Below are 23,555 nucleotides of genomic sequence, written 5' to 3' on the forward strand. Positions count from 1 at the left end.
CAAACACTATTTCATGGCCAGGTCTTTAGGGATGCATCGCACACCAGCAAAAAGGACAAAAAGACCGCTAAATCCCAGTTCTTTATTTCAAGCTATCTTTCTTTCATTCATTCATTCATTCATTCATTCATTCTTTATTTCAAATGCTACAAATGTGGCAACCTGTACGCCACATCCGAATTTCCCAGGGCTAATAATCTGCTTGTAGCACTCTTTAATCATTAATGATGTTCGATAGAAATGCATTTTTCTCCTCCTTTCACTCTCCCCCATCCTTTGGACACAACAGCAGTACACAGTCAGCCCTGTGACAGTGGTAATTGCGGTTCTTACAGCGGAGTGAATTTATTACAGCCCGAGCGCGGGTCCCAGGATTCTTCATTATCCTTAAGATTTACCACGTAATCTATGCTGTCACTCTGTCTGTGCGCATGTAGCCACTATTACTCTCATTAAATGCTCTGGGTCCTGGGTGGCAGAGGCATTAGTCTTCTCTGGGCTGCGTGCTGTGGGTGGGGGGGGGGGGGCTCCCCTCGTCTCCCCCAGCGCCTGCTGCCCAGCGCAGGGGCCGCCATCCCCAGGAAGCCCCTGCCAGACCTGGGGGAGGAGGACGGGGGGAAGAGGTGTGGGGGAGGGGGGAGGCTGCGCCCTGCAGGTGGGGGAGGCAGGACACAGTAGGGAAGAGACAGAGAGGCAGGAGAGAGAGAGAGAGACAGGGGAGAGAGAGAGAGACGGGGGAGAGAGAGAGACAGGGAAGAGACAGAGAGACAGGGGAGAGAGAGAGAGACGGGGGAGAGAGAGAGAGACGGGGGATGGAGAGAGACAGGGGAGAGAGAGAGACAGGGGAGAGAGAGAGAGACGGGGGATGGAGAGAGACAGGGGAGAGAGAGAGACAGGGGAGAGAGAGAGACGGGGGAGAGAGAGAGAGACAGGGGAGAGAGAGAGACAGGGGAGAGAGAGAGACGGGGGAGAGAGAGAGACGGGGGATGGAGAGAGACAGGGGAGAGAGAGAGACAGGGGAGAGAGAGAGACGGGGGAGAGAGAGAGAGACGGGGGATGGAGAGAGACAGGGGAGAGAGAGAGACGGGGGAGAGAGAGAGACGGGGGAGAGAGAGAGAGACGGGGGAGAGAGAGAGAGACGGGGGATGGAGAGAGACAGGGGAGAGAGAGAGACGGGGGAGAGAGAGAGAGACAGGGGAGAGAGAGAGACGGGGGAGAGAGAGAGAGACGGGGGATGGAGAGAGACAGGGGATGGAGAGAGACGGGGGAGAGAGAGAGAGACGGGGGAGGGGATGTGAGAGTGAGAGAGAAAGAGGAGAAGAAGGCAGACGGAAGCTAAATGGGTCCGAGATTTGCATTAGACTATGAAACTTTTTTTCCAATTATACTGAATTTGTGTTTTTCATATACATGTGAATAGGAAGCTTGCGGGCAAATCAGCGTGACACGCTATTCTCAGCATTGTTCGTTAATACACAAGAAAATTTAAGGACATAGTGGAGGTAAAATGCATCTGAGACTAATGTAGGCTTGGAAGCATGCTTTCAGTTTGCTCTTTTAAGGTAGCCCAAAGGACTGGAAAAGCATACAATAGCCAGCTATGCTCCCAGTCTCTCCGCTGTGTTGTCTCGTGTTGCGTTCGGCGGTATTCTATGCGTAATAAGCCCTGGTGCTTAATCCATACCATGACATTCTGCACGCTCCGACGTTTGCATATTTCCATGTGTAAGTATTTGGTCTGTTATATGTGTACATCTCCTTTATGGAAGGCATAAATTCTGAATTCATTTATTGTCACATTAGAAATTCTAAAGTATGGGCAGAGGGGAAAACAAAGGATGGGAATCCCAGCAGCAAGGAGCCAGTAATTATTCATGGCAGGAATATGGACCAGTTAAAGTTGAGGGGCTGCCAACACTAATACTGTTATACTGCTCAGATGCTGTTAGCATGTGTGACAGGTAATCTTCCTGGATTCAAACGGCACCCATATATAGTATTTATGGCCGCACAATAAACTAGAGCAACACCTTGGGAAGCCATATGATAGCACGAAATTAACGACAAAAAACATAGGCTTGTCTAGTCTATTTTGTTGTGTATTTGAAAAGCATACCACTCCGATAAGATTTAGCTAAATGATTTACCACTTGGTTACATGTAATCTTTAAACGACATAATTTATTTGATCTATGAGTTGCTTAATGATTTATGCTGGAGATGGAATATATAGGGGGAAAATAGTTATTGGATTGCCAGGAGAAGTGGAACAACATCCTGCCTTGGGCTTTGATGGTAATATCACTGTCATTCACCATCCATTATTTACATTACAGTGGCACATTGATGCTTAATTGATCCCCTAGCGTGGTTGGAATAACCAACTCCGGCTGCCTACTTATATGCGCTGGTTCCTCACTTCAGACATCATGATTCCAGTCTCATGAAGATCCTTATTAGCCACTGCTGTCATGACCTGGAGGAACACAGGGCTGTCAGAAGCGTAAAGGGAGCCAGAGCCATCTGACGCTGCACCGACTGTGGCATCCATGGCTAGCGGTGTCAGATCAGTCTGGCTGGCCCTTTTAGTATCCCTTGGTCTCTTTGTGCTGATGTGTGTTTGTGTTTTGCAATGAAACTAGAGCCCTCACCATCGTAGCAGAAGCCATGGAGACAGGGGCTGGAGCTACACTCATCCAGGTTGATCTCGCAGCGCGGCCCGGCGAAGCCCCTCTGGCACAGGCAGCGGAAGCCCAGGGGGAAGCGCTCCTGGTCGGTCGCCGTTACGCACTCGGCGCCGTTCTCGCATGGGTTGCTGGCCTCGCAGGGCAAGAACTCACAGTTCAGTCCTGACGACACAGATGGGAAGAGACATCAGAGAGACATACACTCAGCTAGTCAACATGTAATTAGGCTGTTGGTTTATTGGCGCTATATTTAGAACGACACCCTGCTGATGCACAGAAGCTGGGAGTATCAGATAAGGACAAAGGCAAGCCATGCGTTACAATAACAACATGCAGAACATAACACACATGCATAAAAACATGCAAAGTAGCGTAGAAACAAAAAGAGTGAAAATGAGGGTCTCGCAATCCAGCCTCAGATCTATCTGCCTCTATGTGTTTTTTTTAAGGTGAACACCAGAGCACTAGTCTCCATTGATCAACCAATTATCAAGCCCCTGACCTGGGCAACAACAGCACTATGGAGTGCCACTGAAGCGAGCAGACGGCTATTGAGAGTCACACTGGAAGAAATTGTATTGGATCTGACCAAATCCCTCTCTTGAGATGAATGTATACCGCCAAGCTACAGTGGCACAAAAGGTAACCGTGCCTGCTCTCTGGTCATGGCCATGCTTTCTCTTATTTATTTATTTTTAATCGAAAGCTCCCTTTGAAAGGGTTCAGTGCTGTATTTCCTTTGGAACTGGCATACTTGCACTAGCCTTGTGCTTGCAAACATGACTACATAAGTGATGTTAGCCATGTATTTCCAGTGTGTGTGTGCAACCCCATTACCACTTACTCCATTTACACTGGAATTATTTAGAAGAAAAAAAGAAAAAAAAACATACAACATGAAAGTCCCTGAACATGAAATGTGCTATATGGAAATATTACATATCCTTTCATTCTGCGAGTTTACCCTTCTAAATATCAGTGTGTAATTTTCTTTTTCAAACAGGGGATGTGCAGGCATGTCTCATAGCTGTATGGGGATGGTGGGGCTAGGACTGTTTCCAGACATCGTTTGAACAGATGCCTTCAAAAGCTGCAGAGAGGCGAACATCTGCAAAGCACATTAACCTAAAGAAAGCTTTCCTCCTCCAGCTGTCATTGAAAAGGGGAGCCTGGAAACCCACTGAAACGCAACGAGGCACGTGGGAAAGTCACCTCTCTAGGCTTTAGCCAAAGGCATGGAGTGCGAACTTTCACAGGCAGAGAAAAAGTGACGCTCAAACAACAACTTTACATGCAAATGCAGTGGCGGCAGAATGCGTTCACTGACTAAAACGTTTTAAAGCCAAGAAAACCATCAGGTTTCCTACCTCTGATAATTTCTGCAAAATAAAATGAGAAAAACATGACATTAAAAAAGAACTATGTTCAGGCTGCCAATACACAAAGACACACATTTGAGCAGGCACATGAGCCACTGAAGACAGCGTCTGTATCATCACATACCTGTATCTTTTCATATTTGGATGAATATTCACAGACCTTGCATATGCTTGCAGCCCAGGAGAGGGTTAAGTTCAAGGCTTGCAGGCTCGTTGGTCTCTATCCAAGCGTCTAGATGCCTCAGATTTGGTGCTAAAAAGGGCTACTAAAAATACTTTTAAGGTTGGCAGGTTTACTGTCGCTCAGCAGTGGCCGACTCACATAGCCTTGTAAAAGCGACTATCACAAAATTTCCATCTGTAGTTTATTTGATGTCTATGTCTTAATGCCAAAACATTTTAAATAAAATAAAAAAATGCCACATGGTAACTCCACCTCAGAAAAGAGTCAACCCCTAGCAGTGCGTAAGATCTCCTGAGAGGTGGCACATAACAGTGGTCCCTGTCATCCAGTCTTGTTCTGTCAATCGCTGACTGAGAGATAACTTTTTAATTCAGTAAATGGGCAAAGAAAGAAAAGAGTACTTAAATCATAGGTCAGTCTAACTGACTGTGAGTACTATGTCCAATAAAAATCACATAAATTCGGTGTAAAAAACAACAGAAAAATATTGATGCTGTGCCCATCGATTGATGTTATATTGATGGCCTGTCGGTTTGAGTAATGACATACGCAGACTTTTTGATATTGCTTGTAGTCTGAGAGCTGCTCTGATTTGTTATATACTCTCATTCAACACTGTCATTTCAGTTTTCGGTTCACATTCCACCATAAAACCTTCATCGTTACAAGTTGGGTACCACTTGCAACACTAAAACTAAAACACATTTAAGTTTCTCTCCCTAGCGCTTTCATTTTCAGCACAATAGTTGTGAAAGTATCCACACATGGATGGCAATTTTGGTCAGTTTCAAGAAGGCTGTATGAATGGTTATATAACCAAATGCTGTGAGTGGTACACCACTCTATTTCACCAGCTGCTGGGCTGGCATGGTTCGTTTTTCTGCCCATGTGGTGACAAAGTAATACATTACTCTTTGACCAGCTCAGGGCCTCGTTTCCCGATAACGACGTATCTTAACGGCCTACGTGGATTTTCGCGACATCGTACACTAAGTAACACTTTCTATGTAAGTGCGTTTCCCAACCATCAACTTAAAGTCAGGTGCACGAGCGCAACGTGCACGAGTTCTTAAGTAGCTCTTAGGAGCTGTTTACGTCAGGTTAACCTGTTTACGTTAATTGCTGTGAAATTAGCTAGCCTATGCGTGCATCGAACGTGCAATGTGCACTGAATTCGGGGCGGGGATAGTAACGCCATCTCCAGCAGAGTAGCCTATTTAAACTGTGTTCCCATTGTAAGGACATTTATTACGATCTGTCTGAGAGTGGGCTGTCAAAGCTAGCATCATCGAAGTCATACAGTACAGTAGGCTACATACATTCAATAAAATTAACCTACATTTGAGTCCAACTGCATGACCATTCTTACCCTACACTTACCCTTACAATAAAGAAGTGATCCTATTTCAACCATAACTTCATTTTAAATAATGTCTTTCTTTATGACATTTAGTTTATAGTTTAGACAGCAACGTTGACATCTACAGTATATTCAACTGCATCCACTACATAATCTCAAACTTTATTTGTTGGTAACTCCCCAAAAAGGCTACCATTAACACATTTCTTAATGAAAAGGAAACATGCATCACAATAATACTTCAGTGTAACCTGTACCTATGTGGAGTGCAAATATGTCTTGCCATTACACTACCCAACAGCCCTACGTCTGCTAACACTACAGAATGCATAATTCCTACGGGCACTGCACTAGTTTTGTATAGCCTAATCTTTATTTTCAAATACTCAATATTCTTTATTTCTATTTTGATGGGAATAGGCAGGTGAAACAATGACATTCTCATGATGTGCTATACACAGAAACATCGTTTGGATTTCTTCTACAATATATACAACCATCTAGCTAGAAGCTACCATATAAGCCAATGGAGTGGTGGCATAAGCGCTAAATGTGCCATCAAACTACTGTTTGAAAGCTTCAGTCAAGACCTAAATACTCTGCATTGGTCGCGTAGCACATTTCCGATCAAACCGAGTCATTATAAACATATAAAAAGTTGTGTAGATAGCTTTATTCATGTAAAATATTCCTCGCTTCAAGTAGCCATGTTTTTTTTTTTTAATTCCCGTTTCTTCCGAACGACGGTCGAACGACGCCCCTGGTGGATTAAATCGCTAAGTGTGAAGTTACTACTGGTCCTGACCACACGTAGAATTCCTCTCAATGAAAGATACACTTAAGCTAAGTGTGGCGTTGGGAAACCCGTCTGCAACGTAGGAATCCTCTTACGAGCGATTTCAAGTGCTTTTTAGGCTAAGTGCGCGTTCGGGAAACGAGGCCCAGTTCAGTTAGTGGTAGGGATGCAAATTATCGATTAATTCATTAATCATTAGTTGATAATCTTATCGATCGACTTTCGATTAATTGATAAGCGGCGTTTTTCACCTGAGTTTCAGTGCTTCAATAGGGCCTTTAAAAATATCAGCTAAATAGTTGAGTTATTATTATATTACATTACATTATGATAATTCTATTCTATTCTATTATACATTCCTCAAGTAATTATGCATTAGGAAAAGAAAGCAGAAAAGTTTGTTATGGTATAACAAAATCCATTCTTTAATTTAAAAAAAAGAAATAAATTATGGACTGGCTCAGTTCTTGCATTTGAAACAGACATAAAAAAAAAAAGAATAGAAGAAATTAAATAGAGCCAAACAGAATATTATTGAGCCTATAGATTATGAAGAAACTGCATCTAGGCTATTACAAGCTAAATAGCCAACACAACTCTCTGAAGTTTAACTCACGCTCACGGTAGTGAGGGATAGAGTAGTTACATTCTTAATGACAAGCCATCAGGCAAAGGTAAGCTAGCCCGCTAACGAGCTAGGTATCTTATCATTAAGCCTGAGTGAGCTAGTCCGCTATCTAGCTAAATAGCCAACTCAACTCTTACTTACTTACTTACTAACTCTCATGAGCCAAACTCGCGGGCACACGTTAGCGCGGGAGTAGACAGAGATATTCACATTCATAGCAAGGTGAGCTAGCCCGCTAACGAGCTAGGTAGCTAACTCTATGAATTCTCAGTGAGCTAGCCCGCTAACGAGCTAATAGCTAACCTGAGTTTTAAGACTATAAGCCTTAACTCGCGGCAGTAAGCGAGAGAAGGTATAATACAGTGTAGCTGTGATTTTAGGTTGACCAGGTGAACTGGTGGTGCCATGCAGGACAGCAGCATGCACGGTGTTCAAATGATAACTGAGTGAGCTAGTGGAACTATTGTATTTCAATACCGCATTACACAGAGAACATTTGTTTTCAACCGGTCTCTCGCGCTAGCGCCCTCTAGCGATTAATCGTGATTAATACATTTTGATCGAGCAACCTCTTGATCGACAATTAATCTAAAGTCGATTAATCATTTGCATCCCTAGTTAGTGGTCAAGTGGAAGCTTACAAGGTAAGTGTTAAGTATACTTTAAGGACTGATAGCAATACAGTTGGCCTCACACAAATGCTAATTTCCTAGTTCTATTTTGTCATAGTGCTACTATATCAAAATAGCTTCAAATTAAAAGTCTTGCAGGATCCAATAATCTAAACTGTAACACCTACATGATGTTAATGTACCTTTTGTCCTGCAATCCTGATACTGGTGATGTATAATGTTGTTACTGCTGCCGATACTAGTGTTATGTGTACTGCTGCTGACAAGCTGGTTGAATACACATTTTGTTGTTTTTCCAAAACCTGACTTAACAGACAAATTAATGTTTTGATAGAGTTGAGTAGCCCAAGGTGAATCTTACTTCCATCAATGGATGTTTAAGCTTTGATATTAAAAAAAGTTATTAAAAAAAAAATTGTGACACACAAGCTCATCGCTGTACAGTCAAACATATACGTATATAGAGTTCCACTGTCATAAGAGCTTATCATTGATTCATTAAAGCAACAAGCACTCCAGACAAAGACATTGTAGATTGCTTCCTGATTACTGCCAAATCCCTCTCTCCTGTTGAGCTAGAAACCTGCCATCTTTGCATAATAATGCAAACAAAAACAAAATAAGTCCTATCTAATTCAACCTGTTATTCCATATAAAATGTTCCCCTGACTACCACTGAAGTTGTTTTATATCTGAAGTGGAGGGTTTTGTGGCTAACATATTCAAGATACGGGCCAGGGCACAGTAGCCCTGGGCGCAATTATACAGCCATGTCTCTGATCATGAGTGAGCCGGTAAAATGTTTCTTTCCCATCAATCCCCATAATGATGGCAATCAGTATGAGTGCTGTTTTACAATGCACCTGATTTAAATCCCCCCCATTTCATGAGCAATTATTTGTTTAAAGTGCATCCTTGTTCCCCGAAACATGCCCTTGAGCTCCTAAGTTCTGTTTTACCCCTTCCTCTTTGATCATGCTGGAGTTCTAGAACCATAGAATTGGATCCCTTTTTTCCTCCGTCACAGGGACACTGGGGACACACCACATTGTTTTCTGGCACTTGTGCGTAAAATGAAGATGTCCTGGTGTGGTGCGGCTGGCGGAATGGGTTCAGACAGGTGAGAGGAATGCTTTCTGAAGTTAATTAACTTTGCTTTTCGCTTCCACTCCCTCACTGTTCATTACCTTTAAATGGAGCCACACACTGGCAGGAGTAATTACCAGGCTGGTCAATGCAAGTGGCTCCATTCTTGCAAGGGGACGAGGCACACTCATCAATGTCCAGCTCACATTCTGGGCCTATGGAAACAAACACAGAAATCCCAGAGCAAATAAATAATTAGCAGAGAGCCACTATTAGTGTAGTTTGTGTTGAATGACCCTTTGAGCAGATTATAAATAATAGCTCTAATGGTCATAACATGGTGTTATGCCAGTGAATGCAGCAGGAATGATTTTGCCAGGTTGTAAGAAGCTGTTGGGAACTGCTGGAAATTGTTGCTGGAAGTAATTTTCATATAAAGATTTTTTTACAATCTCAAAGTGGACACTGAAATACCATAAGTGTCTCTAGGATTCTAATTGACTCTGTAATCGGCAATTAAAATGTTCAGCTTGGTCTGACTACATCATCCAATTAGGAAACTTCCAAAGAGACGGGCATCCCCCTCTGCCAATTAAATTTGTGCATGCACAGCACATCGGACCGAAGGGGCGGAATCCAAAGGAACACCAGTGCAAGAACAACTCTCATCTAAGCTTATAGCAGTAGAGACTCTTATCTTCCCTTCACTTGACTGATAGCATCGTTCTACTTTAGCGGTGTGCACAGCATAGTAATCCAGTCAGTAAAGGATAAGAATACAACTCAGCATACCGTTTGTGTGTGCAGTCACCGGCTCCTTACCTGTGAAACCAGGAAGGCAGATGCACTTATAGCCGAACGCCAGGTCAATACAGGTGCCGTTGTGGTGGCATGGTGATGACTGACACTCATCCACACTAACTTCACAGAGGTCACCTGGACAAAAGAGCAAAACGTGTTGAATTGCCAATATCTTCTCTAAAGAATTCTTTATTGTGTTTGTGTGCTGCTGTCCTTCAAAGGTGTATACAGTACCCCTTTCATTTCTCTACCATGACTAAATACTTTGTACAGCCACATATACACACAAAATAGCAAAAAATGCATCCTTGATACTGGATTCATAGTGGACTGATACCATATTTTCATTTCATATCAAGTGACCTTTCTGAAATGTACCACACATTGAACAGGGCTTTGCACGGATATCTCCTGGGTTTCTCATTTAAGCAACAACACCTACCTTTGTGACTTGTGCTTAGTATCGATTGGCCTACAAAAACACTAGCTGGTTGTGTACCTGCGACTCCGTATGGACACTGGCAGCTGAAGCCGTTGAGCTCGTCAGAGCAGGAGCCTCCATTCAGGCACGGCTGGCTCAGACACTCGTTCACTTCAATCTCACAGTTATTGCCTCAAAAACAAGAGAAAGAGGTGCGCTTCACAAAGAGTCAGTGGTAGTTGTGAGATGCTGACAGCAGCCCCTTTCACAGTGAATAAGCCTTGCTTAATGATGTGGGAAAGAGGATAAAGGGGCAAATGAGGTGGTCAGAGTGGTGTCAGAGGACAAGGTTGGGAGCGGAGCGTGGGTGAGCATAATGGAAATTTGTTTGATAAGCAGAAAGTAAATAAATGTTGTACAACAGTGTGGCCTAGGACAGGCCGTAATCTTTGGCACGAGAAAAGGTAAAGAGAGGTGTCATACCATTGCAATTACAGCAAAGGGCAGAGGAAAGCAAAGGTGTGGGGGCTGAAGAGGGTGGGAGAGTTGATTCTTGTCTTTCTTTTTTTTTCTTTTGCTCACTTACCAATAAATCCAGGCGCACAAAAACAATCATAGCCATCGAGAGCATCTTTGCAGAAGCTGAGAACGCCGCATGGATTGTGTGCACAATCATCAATGTTTACTTCGCAGAATCTCCCAGTCAACCCTGAGAGAAGGAATCAAGAGGAAAACAAATCCTTATAACTTATAACGCACACATAAAAGACATGCCAGTGGACAGTTGTTTCTGAAGTTAGTTTTTCCCCATACAGTACATGTAGACTAGAAAATGTATGATACACTTGCAGAGATTACATATAGGCTCTCTCAGTGTTCCAGCCTTTAATAATGTTATGAAATGATTTAGTGCGGAGAAACATAACTGGAAACTGGAAAATGTATGTGGGCCTTTAACTAAGTGTGAGGTCAACTTTGACTGTTCTGTTGGGTTTGGAGAGAATCAAAACCTTCAGGCATTAGCATCTGTTCAGACGTCCATTCCATTCACAAAACAATATTATGTGTTTAACTGAGCTGCAGACGGTTCCTGTCCCCCACATCATATGCACAAGGGGCTTACCAGGGAGACATTCGCATGTGAAGCCTCCACGGAGATCCACACACTTTGATCCGTATTGACACAGCCCGTGGACGCAGTGGCTTATGGGTGTTTCGCAGAGCCTCCCTGCGTAACCATGGCGGCACACGCACTTAAAGCCGCTCACCTGCTCCACACAGGCGCGGGTCCCCGCGGGTTCGCAAGGATTCGACACACACTCTCCAGCCAGCTCTGAGCAGCCCTCGCCTCCCAAGCCTGAATGAGCCGGGATCAAAGAGATGATTGAAGTGCGCTGTGTTGCGCCGTGCGGCACAACAGTGGATAGCGGCAAAACTCCTTCCCACCACACCGCTGTTCTCCCACACAAACTGGGGCAGATTGAAACCTATGCACTCTTCACCATGTGTAATTATTTATCTCATTCTCATAAAAAAGCACAGGCCAAAACTCCTACTAATAAATGATGGATTGAGTAAACTTCCTATTTCAAAGCAGCTATCCAGGGGGTGCTGGGCCAAGTTATTACATTCACATTTTTTCACTGATTTGGAATGAATATATTTGCGAATATATTTTGTTGTAACAAAGGCACTCTGGTAAATCAATATCAATACTAACAAATTATGGCCTTAATACATATTTTGAGCAGGCATGAAAAAAAGAAACTAGCAACACGTTCTCACACAGCAGGGAAGCCTCATGGATTAGTAAAAAAAAAAAAAAAAAATGTTGCTTACTAGGAGAAAATGGGATTATCGCTGCTGGCATCTACAATTCAACATCAAAACATCTCAAGAAATATTTCAGTGGTAATGTTTCGTCAACCTTGGGTAACCGCGTGTGTGATAAACAAATGCATTAGATTAATGAAGGTCAGCTTGCAGGCTGTCGTGTAAAACAATTTCACAACTCAGAATTGAATAATAAGATGAGAAAACCAAGTTGCAACCCTGTGGACATGTGCAGTGAGAGTCACCTTGGGTGGAGCTGCAGGTGGAGTTGGTTTGACACACCCTCTCCGCACACTTGGAGATCACCACGGTGCAGTTTTTACCTGGAAATCAAATAGCGCTGCTGTTACGGCAGGCCTAGTTCGAGGGGGAAGTGTCATCGCCATTGGTGTTCATGCTGAAAGAGGCCCAGTGCCAATAAGTGTGACATGACTAGGGATGGGAACCGAAACCCGGTTCTTGTTTAGAACCGGTTCCTAATGAGCCGAATCTTTGGAATCGTTAGCCAAATTCAAAACCGGGTCTGTAAACGGACCTCTGTGCCGTTTGCGCATGCGCAAACTCTTCCTTTAAAAAATCAGACCGCAGCAGAAATGGCAACTAGACCGAAGCGATCTAAAGTGTGGCTTTATTTCACTGAACAAATGCAAACATGGTCACTTGTAACGTCTGTAAAACATGTATTTCGTCAAAGGGAGGAGGTACATCTACTATGAATAAGCACTTGAGCACACAACATGGTATTAAATTACAAGATTAAGATTAAATTAACTTACCAAGGTAAACTCCTCAAAATGTTTTATCATAACGGTGTTACTCGTGTGTTATCAGCAAACGTTTGCGTTGTAGTGTTAACCATAACTAAACTTAGCATTTAATTGCTTAACAGAATGGGCGATGTTGGACATTGTCATATAACGTAGGCTAGCTTAGCTGTAGAATCTTCTATTTTCAGCCGTTGGCTTGAGGCAGAGGCAGTGCTTGCCTCCCCTCTGTTGGTTCTAGAAAGTTTGCTGATAACACACGAGTAACACCGTTATGATAAAACATTTTGAGGACTTTACCTTGGCTTGGTAAGTCAGGGATGAAACGCAAAAGACTCCGTTAATAATGGCGTTGCCTAGCAACGCGTGCAGCTCCCTAGTGGCAGCAATAGTTAAGTTTTAAATATACTGAGTGCCTAGTTTGCGAATCATCTTTGTTCAAATACGTATGTGAGGCATTGTGTGCATGATACAAGTAAGTATGTTTCAGTACGTTATTGTGTTTGTAGTGGGTTCTACATTGCTATCAGAAGCGTTAAGCATAATAGTTCGCAATTAGCCATACAACCAAGCAACCTACAAGAAAATATACAGTCCTTCAGTTTACTCAATAACAAGGCTTCATGTCAGATCAGACAATTCAACGATTTTGTTAGTGCCATTTTATTGCCAGATTTAGTTTATCTCAAGAGTGCAATGAGGGAGGGGTTTAGATTGGACTAACTTAAACTAAACCTGGATGCATTGTAATGTTCCAACAATTATGAGACATTTCCTGAGGTATATCTGCTCTGGAAAAGAAAGATCAGTAGGTAGCAGAGCAAGGGTTGTATAGGGGTTGTTTGCTATTTCACTCATTCACTAATACACTCATCTATACAGTATGAGTGAAATAGCAATCAACAGTGCTCTGCAATGTCAATGTATAGCTTTAGAGTTGACACTCTCACCACATATGCATTTAAATTAAGGTGACCAGACGTCCCCGGTTTCTGGGGACAGTCCCCGTTTTTGGTGGCCTGTCCCCGGCCGGAGCTATCCCCGGAAATGTCCCCGGTTTTCACAGATAGACCCGGGATAGAAATTAAAAATTAAAAAAGAAAACAATGACCAAAACGTTTAGTTGCGTAGCCTACACGCCACAGGCTCAAGCAAGCCAGCCAGCAGCCAGGGCAGCAAGCTCTTGCTCGGAGCTCAAAGATCTAGAATGACCATCTTTTTAGTATTTTGATTGGTGGAATATGCAGCGCGGTAGAATCTTTGCCATTGGCTTCTTTTTTTTTATTTAGAAAGAGATCGCGTTCACTCATTCATTCAGCCAGCTAGCTCTGACAATACGAGTACAACAAGATAGGATAGCATTGGGATAGGTTAGTGTCATTGTTTATCATCTATGTCATATATTATTTAACTCATGATCTGCATATTTAACCCATGATCTACAATAATCATATCATTTAACCTATGATCTACAATTTGCAACAATGTGTGTGTTAAGCAGCAGCTATCTGTTGGTCAGATGTCAGTCACATCTGTAGACTTGCTAACTAACTTTGTTAACTTTTTAACATTAGCAGTGATACTAGCTACAGTACTATGATATTACAGTTTCACTAGTCTGGGTTACTAGAGGTAGTTGGCAACTTGACATTAAATGAAACCACTTGAAAGCTGAGGAGTGCGGACTTACATTAATCACAAACCGTATGAGGTATGCTATCTCTGTCTGGGTGGCTCCGGGAACGTTGGTTTAAAAGCCGCGCAACCACTCTTCCCTGCCATCAATTTTGTTGTAGGCTTTAGATACAGCCTGGTTGAACACGAACGTTTTCGTTTTATATTGTATCAACATACGTTTTCAAATAGCCCTGGGCCAGGCTGTCAGATGTCTATTTTATCACTATAACATTATTAGGGATGCTCCGATCTGATCGGCGCCGATCGTAATCGGCAGATATCCCCCTTATCGTTATCGATCGGAGTTCTCAAAACGGACGATCAAACCGATCCGATCAGATTACTTAAAATCTGCGAGAACTACTATCAGAGACGTTTCAATAAAACGTTAGAGACAGGCATTTCAGGCCGCTACTGGTAGAAAATGATTATTTAAAAAAAAAAGAAGCTTGTGATTGGCTGTGTCTCCATGTTATGAAATTTCATTGGCCCCCGTTGTCGGTGTCGCTGCCAAATGTGAGGACCTGCCTGATGTGAGGCCGCATGCGCAAACTTTGCGACACTATTGTAGTACAACGAGCCAGGTAATGCCGGTGGTGTAGGCTACAGCATGAAGTCGAATGACAAGCGCATTTGTTTACGTTTGAAATCCACCAAGGTTTATGATGTTAAGCTTCATGTTTATTGAATTATTAGTTAAGCAGTGCATTCATTAGCCAACTAGTAACAGTAATACAACATAGCCCCATATGTTGACACTGAGCCATATGCTGTAAACCGTTGACAAAATTATAAAACACTACGTTAAATAAACCTACATTATGCGTTAAGAGAAGCCAGATACGTTGATATTAAACCATGTATGAGAATGCACGTCTTGGATAGTTTGCTCCTGAGCCTTCTGCCGTAAACCGTTTGTGTTTGCGCATGCGGCCTCACATCAGGCAGCGGCGGACTCTAGACATCCTATTGGCGGACTCACATCAGGCAGGGTCCTCACATTTGGCAGCTACAGTTGGTGGCGGGTAGGTCAAAGTCAAAATCGAAAGTCGAGACAAAATGGCTTCGCCGGTCTCGCAATTTTACAAGGTGTCGGAGAAAGATAATACGTTTGCAATTTGCAACGCCTGCTCCAAAGCAGTTCCCCGTGGAGGCAGATTAAATGGCATCACGGAGAAAGTTAAAGAGAAACTGTCATCTGGAGAGTTTAAAATGATACTAAACGAAGGGAAATCTACTGTATGGAGATATTTCTGCTAAGTAGACGATGCAGATTCTTATTAGGCTGTTGGATATGTCGGCGTGCTAAAAGATCTTCAATGGTAAGACTTGTCTGTTGTGCCTCCGTTGATGTAGCATAAAACGTGAGTTTTATTAAAAGCATACCGTGTGTAATGTGTAGCTATTTCATTCCGTTTGTTAACATTTCCTGCTGCCTGTCTCTGAACGTAGTTGGAGATTGCAGGGGAGTACAATGCTCCACGGCCGAAGTAGATTACATGTTTTTAACTTCGGGGTTAAGTCCCTTTCCTTTACGTCTGCTGCTGGTTAGTAAACAGACAGCAGAAAAGGTTAACAAACGGGATGAAATAGCTACACACGCTATGCTTTAATAAAACTCACATACTGGTTAATACTTGTTACAGCACATTAATGTTTGTCGCTACATCCAAATTATGCGTCACCGTTGTCCCTCCTTTTAAAGGAGCCGCACCATTTTACTTAACGTTCTCGCAATGTGAATCATTTAATTTAAATATGCTTATTGGCCTTATTGTGTACGCTTGTGCGTTTAACAGCGCTTGTTTGTGAGAGAGAGCATTTAACTGTTGATACCCCAGTTTAATAAAGCCAGGATATTCTTAAAAAAACGAACGTCAATGTGGCATTAGTACTATGAGTGTGAACAGTTGAGAAATTGATTACGTCGGGCTCGGTTCGGATTTTTTAATGGCAGGTTGACTCCTAAAAATGCTGAGATGCTTATATTTATCAAGGCAAATCTGCCAGTGATGCTGCTTAATCAGAAGTAAGGTTTGAATACTCTACTACTCTATTCCCGGGAAAGCTACTTTTAAGTTCCAAGAGCGTCTAGACAGTGGCGTGTTGCATATGTGCTTCTATTGTTGTGATATTCATTTAAAGATTTATATTTTTATTATTAATAATATTTATTATTATTTTCACATTTTATAGTAAGTGAGATCTTCTACACTGGAATGTTGCACGTTCCCTGCAATAAAGTTGATGGTTGTCAATTCATGATACTCTCTCCTCTTGTTATTTAAATACTTAAAATACAATACCAATGTTGTTAAGAATAATTAATTTAATAAATGATGCTACACAATAAATAGATTGCTTCAATCGACACCGTGATCGGTGATCGGTTTTATCGGATCGGCAGATACTGATTTCAGTGATCGGTGATCGGTGATCGGCACCAAAAAACCTGATCGGAGCATCTCTAAACATTATACTCAAAATCGGAAGAATATTTTTTTCTTTGTCAAGTTTAGTCAAACTGCTGATGTTATGGCAGTGGGTTGCATTCAAGATGAGGAAGCAAAAACAGTCTCATCAGTTCAATTTTAAGCAGGAGGTTAAAAAATGTGCTAAAATATGAGTCATGTGCTTAGGCTACATAGATTTTCATGTAGCCTAGAATAAGGGTAGGACTACATTACCTAAAAACTAAAACAAAAAACGTATGTTCTTGTGGTGGTCTCTTAAAAGACACTAATGAAATGTGTTTTTCCCCACACACACAAAATGCCCAACTACTCCGACAGAAACTAAACAGAATGCACGCCTGTGTGGACTGAGGAAAAGGACTGGAAGAAACGACACACTCGGGAGTAATTCAAGGGGATGAGGAGCATAAAATGTAGTGGACTTCTGCATACTGTATACGTAAGCAGTTGTTAAGTTGGTGCTGGCGTCATGAACAGCAGCAGCAGAAACTGCACTCGGTTGGTGAGTACACTTGAGTGTCACAGGCAGGGCAACTGTCCTTCAACCAAAGAGGGATACATTTAGCTGTTTTCAGCAAGAATGTACAGCTCCTTGCCATCAAAAAGCATCCGAGCTAATTAACACCAGCAAACACGATTCTGTTTTACAGTCTTTCTTACACGTCCTTTCAGCTAGAGAAAGTCACACAGCCTATGCACAAAAGTGTGCCATAGCATGGGGCGTAAAGCTCCATTGCTCTGGAACAGCCTGCACCCCCAACCCCCTCCCCACCCTGTACCATCACCACCCACCCCACACCACCCCCTCGTTCCCATGGCTGGGGTGATGATGCCACAAGACGATGATGACGGGGGGAAGTGGTTATGAGCACTCCCATGGCGAGGGGCCTGAGACCTCCCTCGCTTGCCTGCGTGTCATCTGTCACACCAGCTGCCTGGCTCTCCGCGCCAGCCTCCCAGCCACTGATGTGTTTTATGCATTAGGACTACACAAACACAACAGAGCTGCTCGGTGGAGAGTAGGGGGCTGAGGGTGGGGTGGTGGCAAAGGCAAAGCAAATGACAGGAAAAAAGTGATCCCATCTCAATCACCCGTCCATATGGCACTGCTGCGCACACCATACAAGGGCACGGCACGAATGCAGGGGGGAGTTCAACGCAGCATTTGTGCCAACAAAAGTTGCCGAACCTTGAATGCATTTGGCTGGTACAGTATAGCGGTTACTAGAGTTCAACACATTCAGTGAATCTTGGCAATATTGTGGAATTAGAGGACTTTTTTTTAATTATTGTGCAAAAACACTCAAAGTTTTTTAAGGACTTCTTAATAGAGGTCACAATTTGGCATACATTGTGATGTATATTAAGCTCTCCATTTCACAAATTCACATTCACAGCAAAATGTCTAATTCCCAGCTGTGTCCTAAATCTCAGGATCATAATCATTTGAAACATTTACCTTAAAAGAAATATTAGCTTGAGGGGACAATTTCAAAGCCTGTGAGCAAGGCATTTCACAGAGCAATGCATATTAAGTGATAATTTGCACTTAAAAACAGGGATTTAGTTGAAATGATATGTGGTAGTCAGAAAGGAACAGCATGAAAAAACCTCTGCTTAAGCGTACCTGTAAATCCTTCTGGACAAACGCAGGTATAATCTCCAGGCAAGTCGATGCAGGTGGAATTGTTTGTGCAAAATCCATAGTCGCATTCATTATTGGTCATTTCACAGGAGTCACCCTCAAAACCTGCAATAAACACGATTAATGCACTAAGATTAGGAAGAAAAAACATCAAACAAGGCAGTTTTCCATTAAAATTAGGCAGATAACTCAAAACCAGCAGATAAGTGTCTATTAGAACGCTACTTCTGCCTACCTCTGCAAATGCACCTTTTGAGGAGTTGGGGAAAAAAAACATCACAACACAAACTTGTTTACTAAATGCCACGGTTATTGCATAATGACAGGCACCAGCGTGGCCAACGCCAGCCCTGACTCCCTGTATTAGCCGACTCTGACTTTACAAGATAAAAAAAGGTTAATGCCACGAAGTGAAGGAGACTGCCACACTCAAATTTCTGACATTTTATGCTCCCATAAACGTATTCCACTGCATGGTCACGCTACAAAATGACTATCATTAGCACTGTCACAGGCCGAGACTGCAGGAAGCCCATGACTAATGCCATGCTATCAGCGCCATCAGTGCAGGGCGAGTTCTCATCATTCCTCAAACTGACCATGGAACCAATTTCCACCTCTCCCCATGTCATAAAATTTGACAATTATTCCAAGTTCATTAATAATGCATAACAACCCCCGTCCGCAATCAAGGTTTAATCAGAGGTACGTCTCGCAGGTAGGACATCGACTGAGCCAAGAAATTATTGGCAAAATTGCAGGGATTTATTTCTCCACCCAACTTAATGACATAAATGGCTCCAAGTAATTTACTATATGAATTAGTCATTTAACGATGAGGAAGGTTTTACGGGACCAGAATGAGATAGTTGTTTGTAAATACGTACTGAAAACCTCGGAGGGCTCCTATGTTAGGAGACACTGTGGTCAATCAATACTCTCCCTTTTAGGGTTAGAGCAGTCTAAAAATACCAGACAAATCTGACTGCTTCATCTATCCATTTCTAAATAAATGTGACCATATACTCTTCGCTCTTTATTATGGCATTTTAACATCTGCATTTTAACACATTTTATTATCATTATCACCTCATCTGTCCTGAGGTTCCAAAATATTCAAAATATCATTCAATACCGACAAGAAAGACAAATATTATTAGGAATGCCGTGTGTATTGGACCCGCTGCTGAGACCTGTTTGACCAGCTCAAGCAAAATGGCAGTTTTCTGTTTGCCAAAATGCTTTTAAGGTAACATGCATGTCCAGCTTTGCAATACAGCTGAAAAGCAATTTAAATGAGGGCTGGTAGCCTAGGGGCCCACATTTCATTGATGGGCAATGAGCAAAACAATCAGCAACAAGCAAAGTCTGTAACGCATGAACTAAAGCTATTGTTTGGGTTGAGAGAGCATAGCGCTAACCAACCCATGTTTGCACTCAGGATGTTGCTAATAGTATTTCATTTTATACCATTTATTATGAGAGCCAGCCTTGGATTTGATCAGTCAATGAAAAAGGTTTCAATCTTGAAACAATGGCGGCCACTATTGTGAGACTGAGTTCCACCCTCACTCACCGAGCTTCACCTAAGCCATATCTGATTAGCCAGTCAAAGATTTGCAGTTAAATGCACTGAGGGGTGTAACCCTCTTTCAATAGGCTTTGGAGACAAGGCACTTTGATTAGACCCGGGGAAAGGTAGTGAGACCACTTGTCACACCTCACTCCTCACTCAGGGCAACCCTTCATAAATATATTCACCCAGAAATGCTATCATACTAATTTAAGTCCAAATAAAAGTAACAATTACAACTAGGTATAAGATACTAACTACTTACTAACCGAGAGTGAGGTCATGCAGGGAAATATCAGACTCAGGTTGCTATGTATCTACCGAGCGATAGCGAGGTTTATACGGCAAAGCCGAAGTCTGATATGTCCATGCACGACCGAACGGTCGAGGTTTAAGGTGTGTGGGGAGAGTTTGGCAGTGAAGGTTGCGGAAATGACTGGTTGCTGACTTACCCTCAGGGCAGAAACACCGATACGTGTCGACACCGTCCACACACACGGCACCGTTTTGGCACGGCATCGATTCACAATCGTTTTGATTTACCTCGCAGAACGGGCCGCCAAAGCCTGCACGGGAGAAAAAGGATCATTACTGAAGTCCCTTTGGTTAGTTTAATCCCACAGCCAATTAGGATTTGTATGACTTTGTTTCCCCATTCAAAAGCAGCTTTACAAGGCTGTTATTGATTCAGAGAGCTTGCTGGGCACACACAGCCACAACCCAGTGGATCATTTAATCATGTTTAATAAGAGTCAGTCATTGCCTCTCTGATTTATTACATTAAACAGGCCAGTGACAAATCCAGCGATGGCCCAGATCAAAGCCAAATATCATTTCTGTTTTCGCCAGTCACAAGGCACACACACACACACACACACACACACACGCACACGCACACGCACACGCACACGCACACGCACACGCACAAGCACAGGCACACGCACACCCACACGCACACGCACATGCACGAGTGTGCACAAATCACAACAAAGCAAGTAGAGGACCACACACAGACAAGCACGCTCACATGCATACACAAATAGGTATAGGTTCAGCAGGTGATGTACGCTTGCAAGCTCTACCACTGATTAACACCAGCATCCCCTGATGCATACAAACAAAACACAGATATACAACACACACACACATACAGTACACACAAATGCGCATTCACATCACGGCACAAATCCATTAAACACCATGCTCTACTCTGTAATCTGCAACTAGTGGTATTACAGTAAAACCATTAAAGAGAAGCTAATTTATAATTAATATCGACCTAGCCAATTGTGTTGGTCATTTTGATTTCCTTTCACCCCCCCCCCAAAAAAAAATGCATCAGCGTACTCTTCACTAATTCCTAGGGCCCGTGGGTTGTCTAAATTACAGACACATATCCTTAGGTAACATTACGCCTATTGGAGCATATTCATGTCTAGTTATGCTAACCTGGTCTAACTGACACTTATGGGAATATAAAGCCCTCGGAGATGCCAGGTTGGCCCAAGATCAATGTATTCTGCATGTGGCCTTGATATGACATAAAACATGGTCATTTGTATTTACGCTTAAATTGAATTATCACAGCCAGTTCTTACAAAAATGGGGCTATGGAGATATATTAGAAAAACATATATGCCCATGGGCCCTGCATATATGATGAGGAATTATTCAGAGCATATGTTTCATCTCTTCATTGTGAATTTCAAACTGCTCTCAGATATAATCAGGCTAATTATTTCGCTTTGCTCCTCAAACACGGCCCTGAATATGTTACAACTTTTAGAGTTACAAGATTAACGGTTCCCAGGCAGCTTGCCATACTCATCATTTCCAAGAGAAACACCATCATCATTATCATAGCCATCATCATAAACGTCATCTTCGTCGCCATCGTCATCATCATCATCATCATCATCACAATCACCACCAATAACATCATTGCGATAATCATCACAACCAGTTTTCAGTATCATGACCATCAGCAAAGGACAGGGATCCAGATGATGTGCTCCAATTCCCCTCTTTGACTATAAATCGTAGTCACTGTGGGCAAGGGCATCTGCATGTTTGCCCCAAAATGGGACACAAGAGCGTGAGCTGAGAATCGACAGAGCCACTGAAACAAGCTGCAGGGGACCATTGGCTAGTTCAGGGCAAATGGCTGTTGAATTCAGAGCTGTAGGTAATTCACACGACATGCTGACTGCGTAGCTACTGAATATCTGCCACAGATACCTATGGTGCCTATGGTCAACAAAACACCCATTAATGACGAAAGAGACAAAGGAAAGAGTAAGTAAACACACACACATAGAGTCTTGACTTGATCCTGAATAAACTTGACTATTCATCTAGGTGATGCGTCAATACAAGGTCAATATACCCATAATGATCACAATACAGCCCCTCCCAGCCTCTCTAAGCACCTGGTTGCATAGTAAGCAGGGGCCTCGTGCACAAACGTGTCATCTCACGGTCACGGTCGGATGTATCATGAGTGAAATGAATGTAAGAATGTGCATTCCTCCACGCTAACTTCATGTCTGGCGTAAGCTCATTTGTAAATGTTTTCAGGGGGAAGAGTCAGAGCAGTCAGAATGGAATGGGATCATCCATATGTCAGTCAGGTGTATGAAGTTCCGATATGATGTGGTTGACCAGGCTAACTTTAAAGCGTAAGTTTCAGTAAGAGCCGTTTCCTCAATGTAAGCGGAGCAACTGACTGCACACATAAATACATCATTTAAGGTAGAATTTTACTTTGATAACAGAAGTTATTCTCAGTCTATCAATGTGCAAATGTTCTGCGATACAGAAATGTGACTGACTTATATGGTGGCAAGGTGGCCTGGATCAACTGATGATTAATTCATCATGATGGGTGGCTTGTTTGGACACAATTCATTGAATGTCCAAATGTTTTAATTTATGTGTGTAGTTATTCTGATATAGTGTTCAACTGCCCATCAAAACACTGTGGTTCCCTGGTTAAAGAGCTGGTAAACAATCTTGCCAACGTGCAGACTGACTGAGCATTACATCGTGTGGCTCTCTGACCCCACCTCATTTATAGCCATTGTCACACTCTGCCACTCCAACCGTGTTCTTTTGTTATCAATGCCAGATGAGAGATTAGTTTTCTTGCCTTAGCATTGGATAAGAACACTCCTACATCGCCTTGGCTAAAATTTCCTTTTTTGTTGATTTGCTGCTTGCTTTTGCCATTTTGTCTCAATCAGAGGATGGCCTAGGTGTACATTCCATGAATGTAATTGAAGGTGGAGGGGGGGGAGTGTAATCTTGTGTGTGCACAGTTTCATACACATGTACGCAGTTTTCCAGCTTAGTGTGTACACTACGTTTCAGCATGAATGGTGCGAAAAGCATTGTACATTAAGCCCCTGGTGAGGGTGGATGCTAAAATACTAACTGCACTGACACACTTACAGATGTGGAGAATGACGGTCATGGGGCAACCGCACATGAAGGGCCCACACCTGCCCCGTATTAGCGACCACTAGCACACCCAAACACACATGGTTTTGCACACATGCACACACAAACAAACACACTACTCTTTAGATGAACTACAAAAAAAAGTTCAAAACCATT

General features: G+C 42.7%; 1 protein-coding gene across 1 annotated transcript in view; it reads right to left on the reverse strand.

The window, feature by feature from the left end:
- Window positions 1-23,555, reverse strand: part of eys (eyes shut homolog) — a gene marked incomplete at both ends in the record, with an annotated part of 187,861 nt that overhangs the window by 126,959 nt on the left and 37,347 nt on the right. The window contains 9 exons of the mRNA XM_080848748.1: window positions 2,652-2,849; window positions 8,854-8,967; window positions 9,575-9,688; window positions 10,053-10,166; window positions 10,561-10,683; window positions 11,098-11,331; window positions 12,053-12,130; window positions 18,350-18,472; window positions 20,393-20,506. Of these exons, the coding sequence (XP_080704874.1) occupies window positions 2,652-2,849; window positions 8,854-8,967; window positions 9,575-9,688; window positions 10,053-10,166; window positions 10,561-10,683; window positions 11,098-11,331; window positions 12,053-12,130; window positions 18,350-18,472; window positions 20,393-20,506 (1,212 nt within the window). The remainder of the gene's footprint in view (window positions 1-2,651; window positions 2,850-8,853; window positions 8,968-9,574; window positions 9,689-10,052; window positions 10,167-10,560; window positions 10,684-11,097; window positions 11,332-12,052; window positions 12,131-18,349; window positions 18,473-20,392; window positions 20,507-23,555) is intronic.

This window comes from Sprattus sprattus (assembly GCF_963457725.1).
Source record: "Sprattus sprattus genome assembly, chromosome: 12".
Taxonomy (NCBI): domain Eukaryota; kingdom Metazoa; phylum Chordata; class Actinopteri; order Clupeiformes; family Clupeidae; genus Sprattus; species Sprattus sprattus.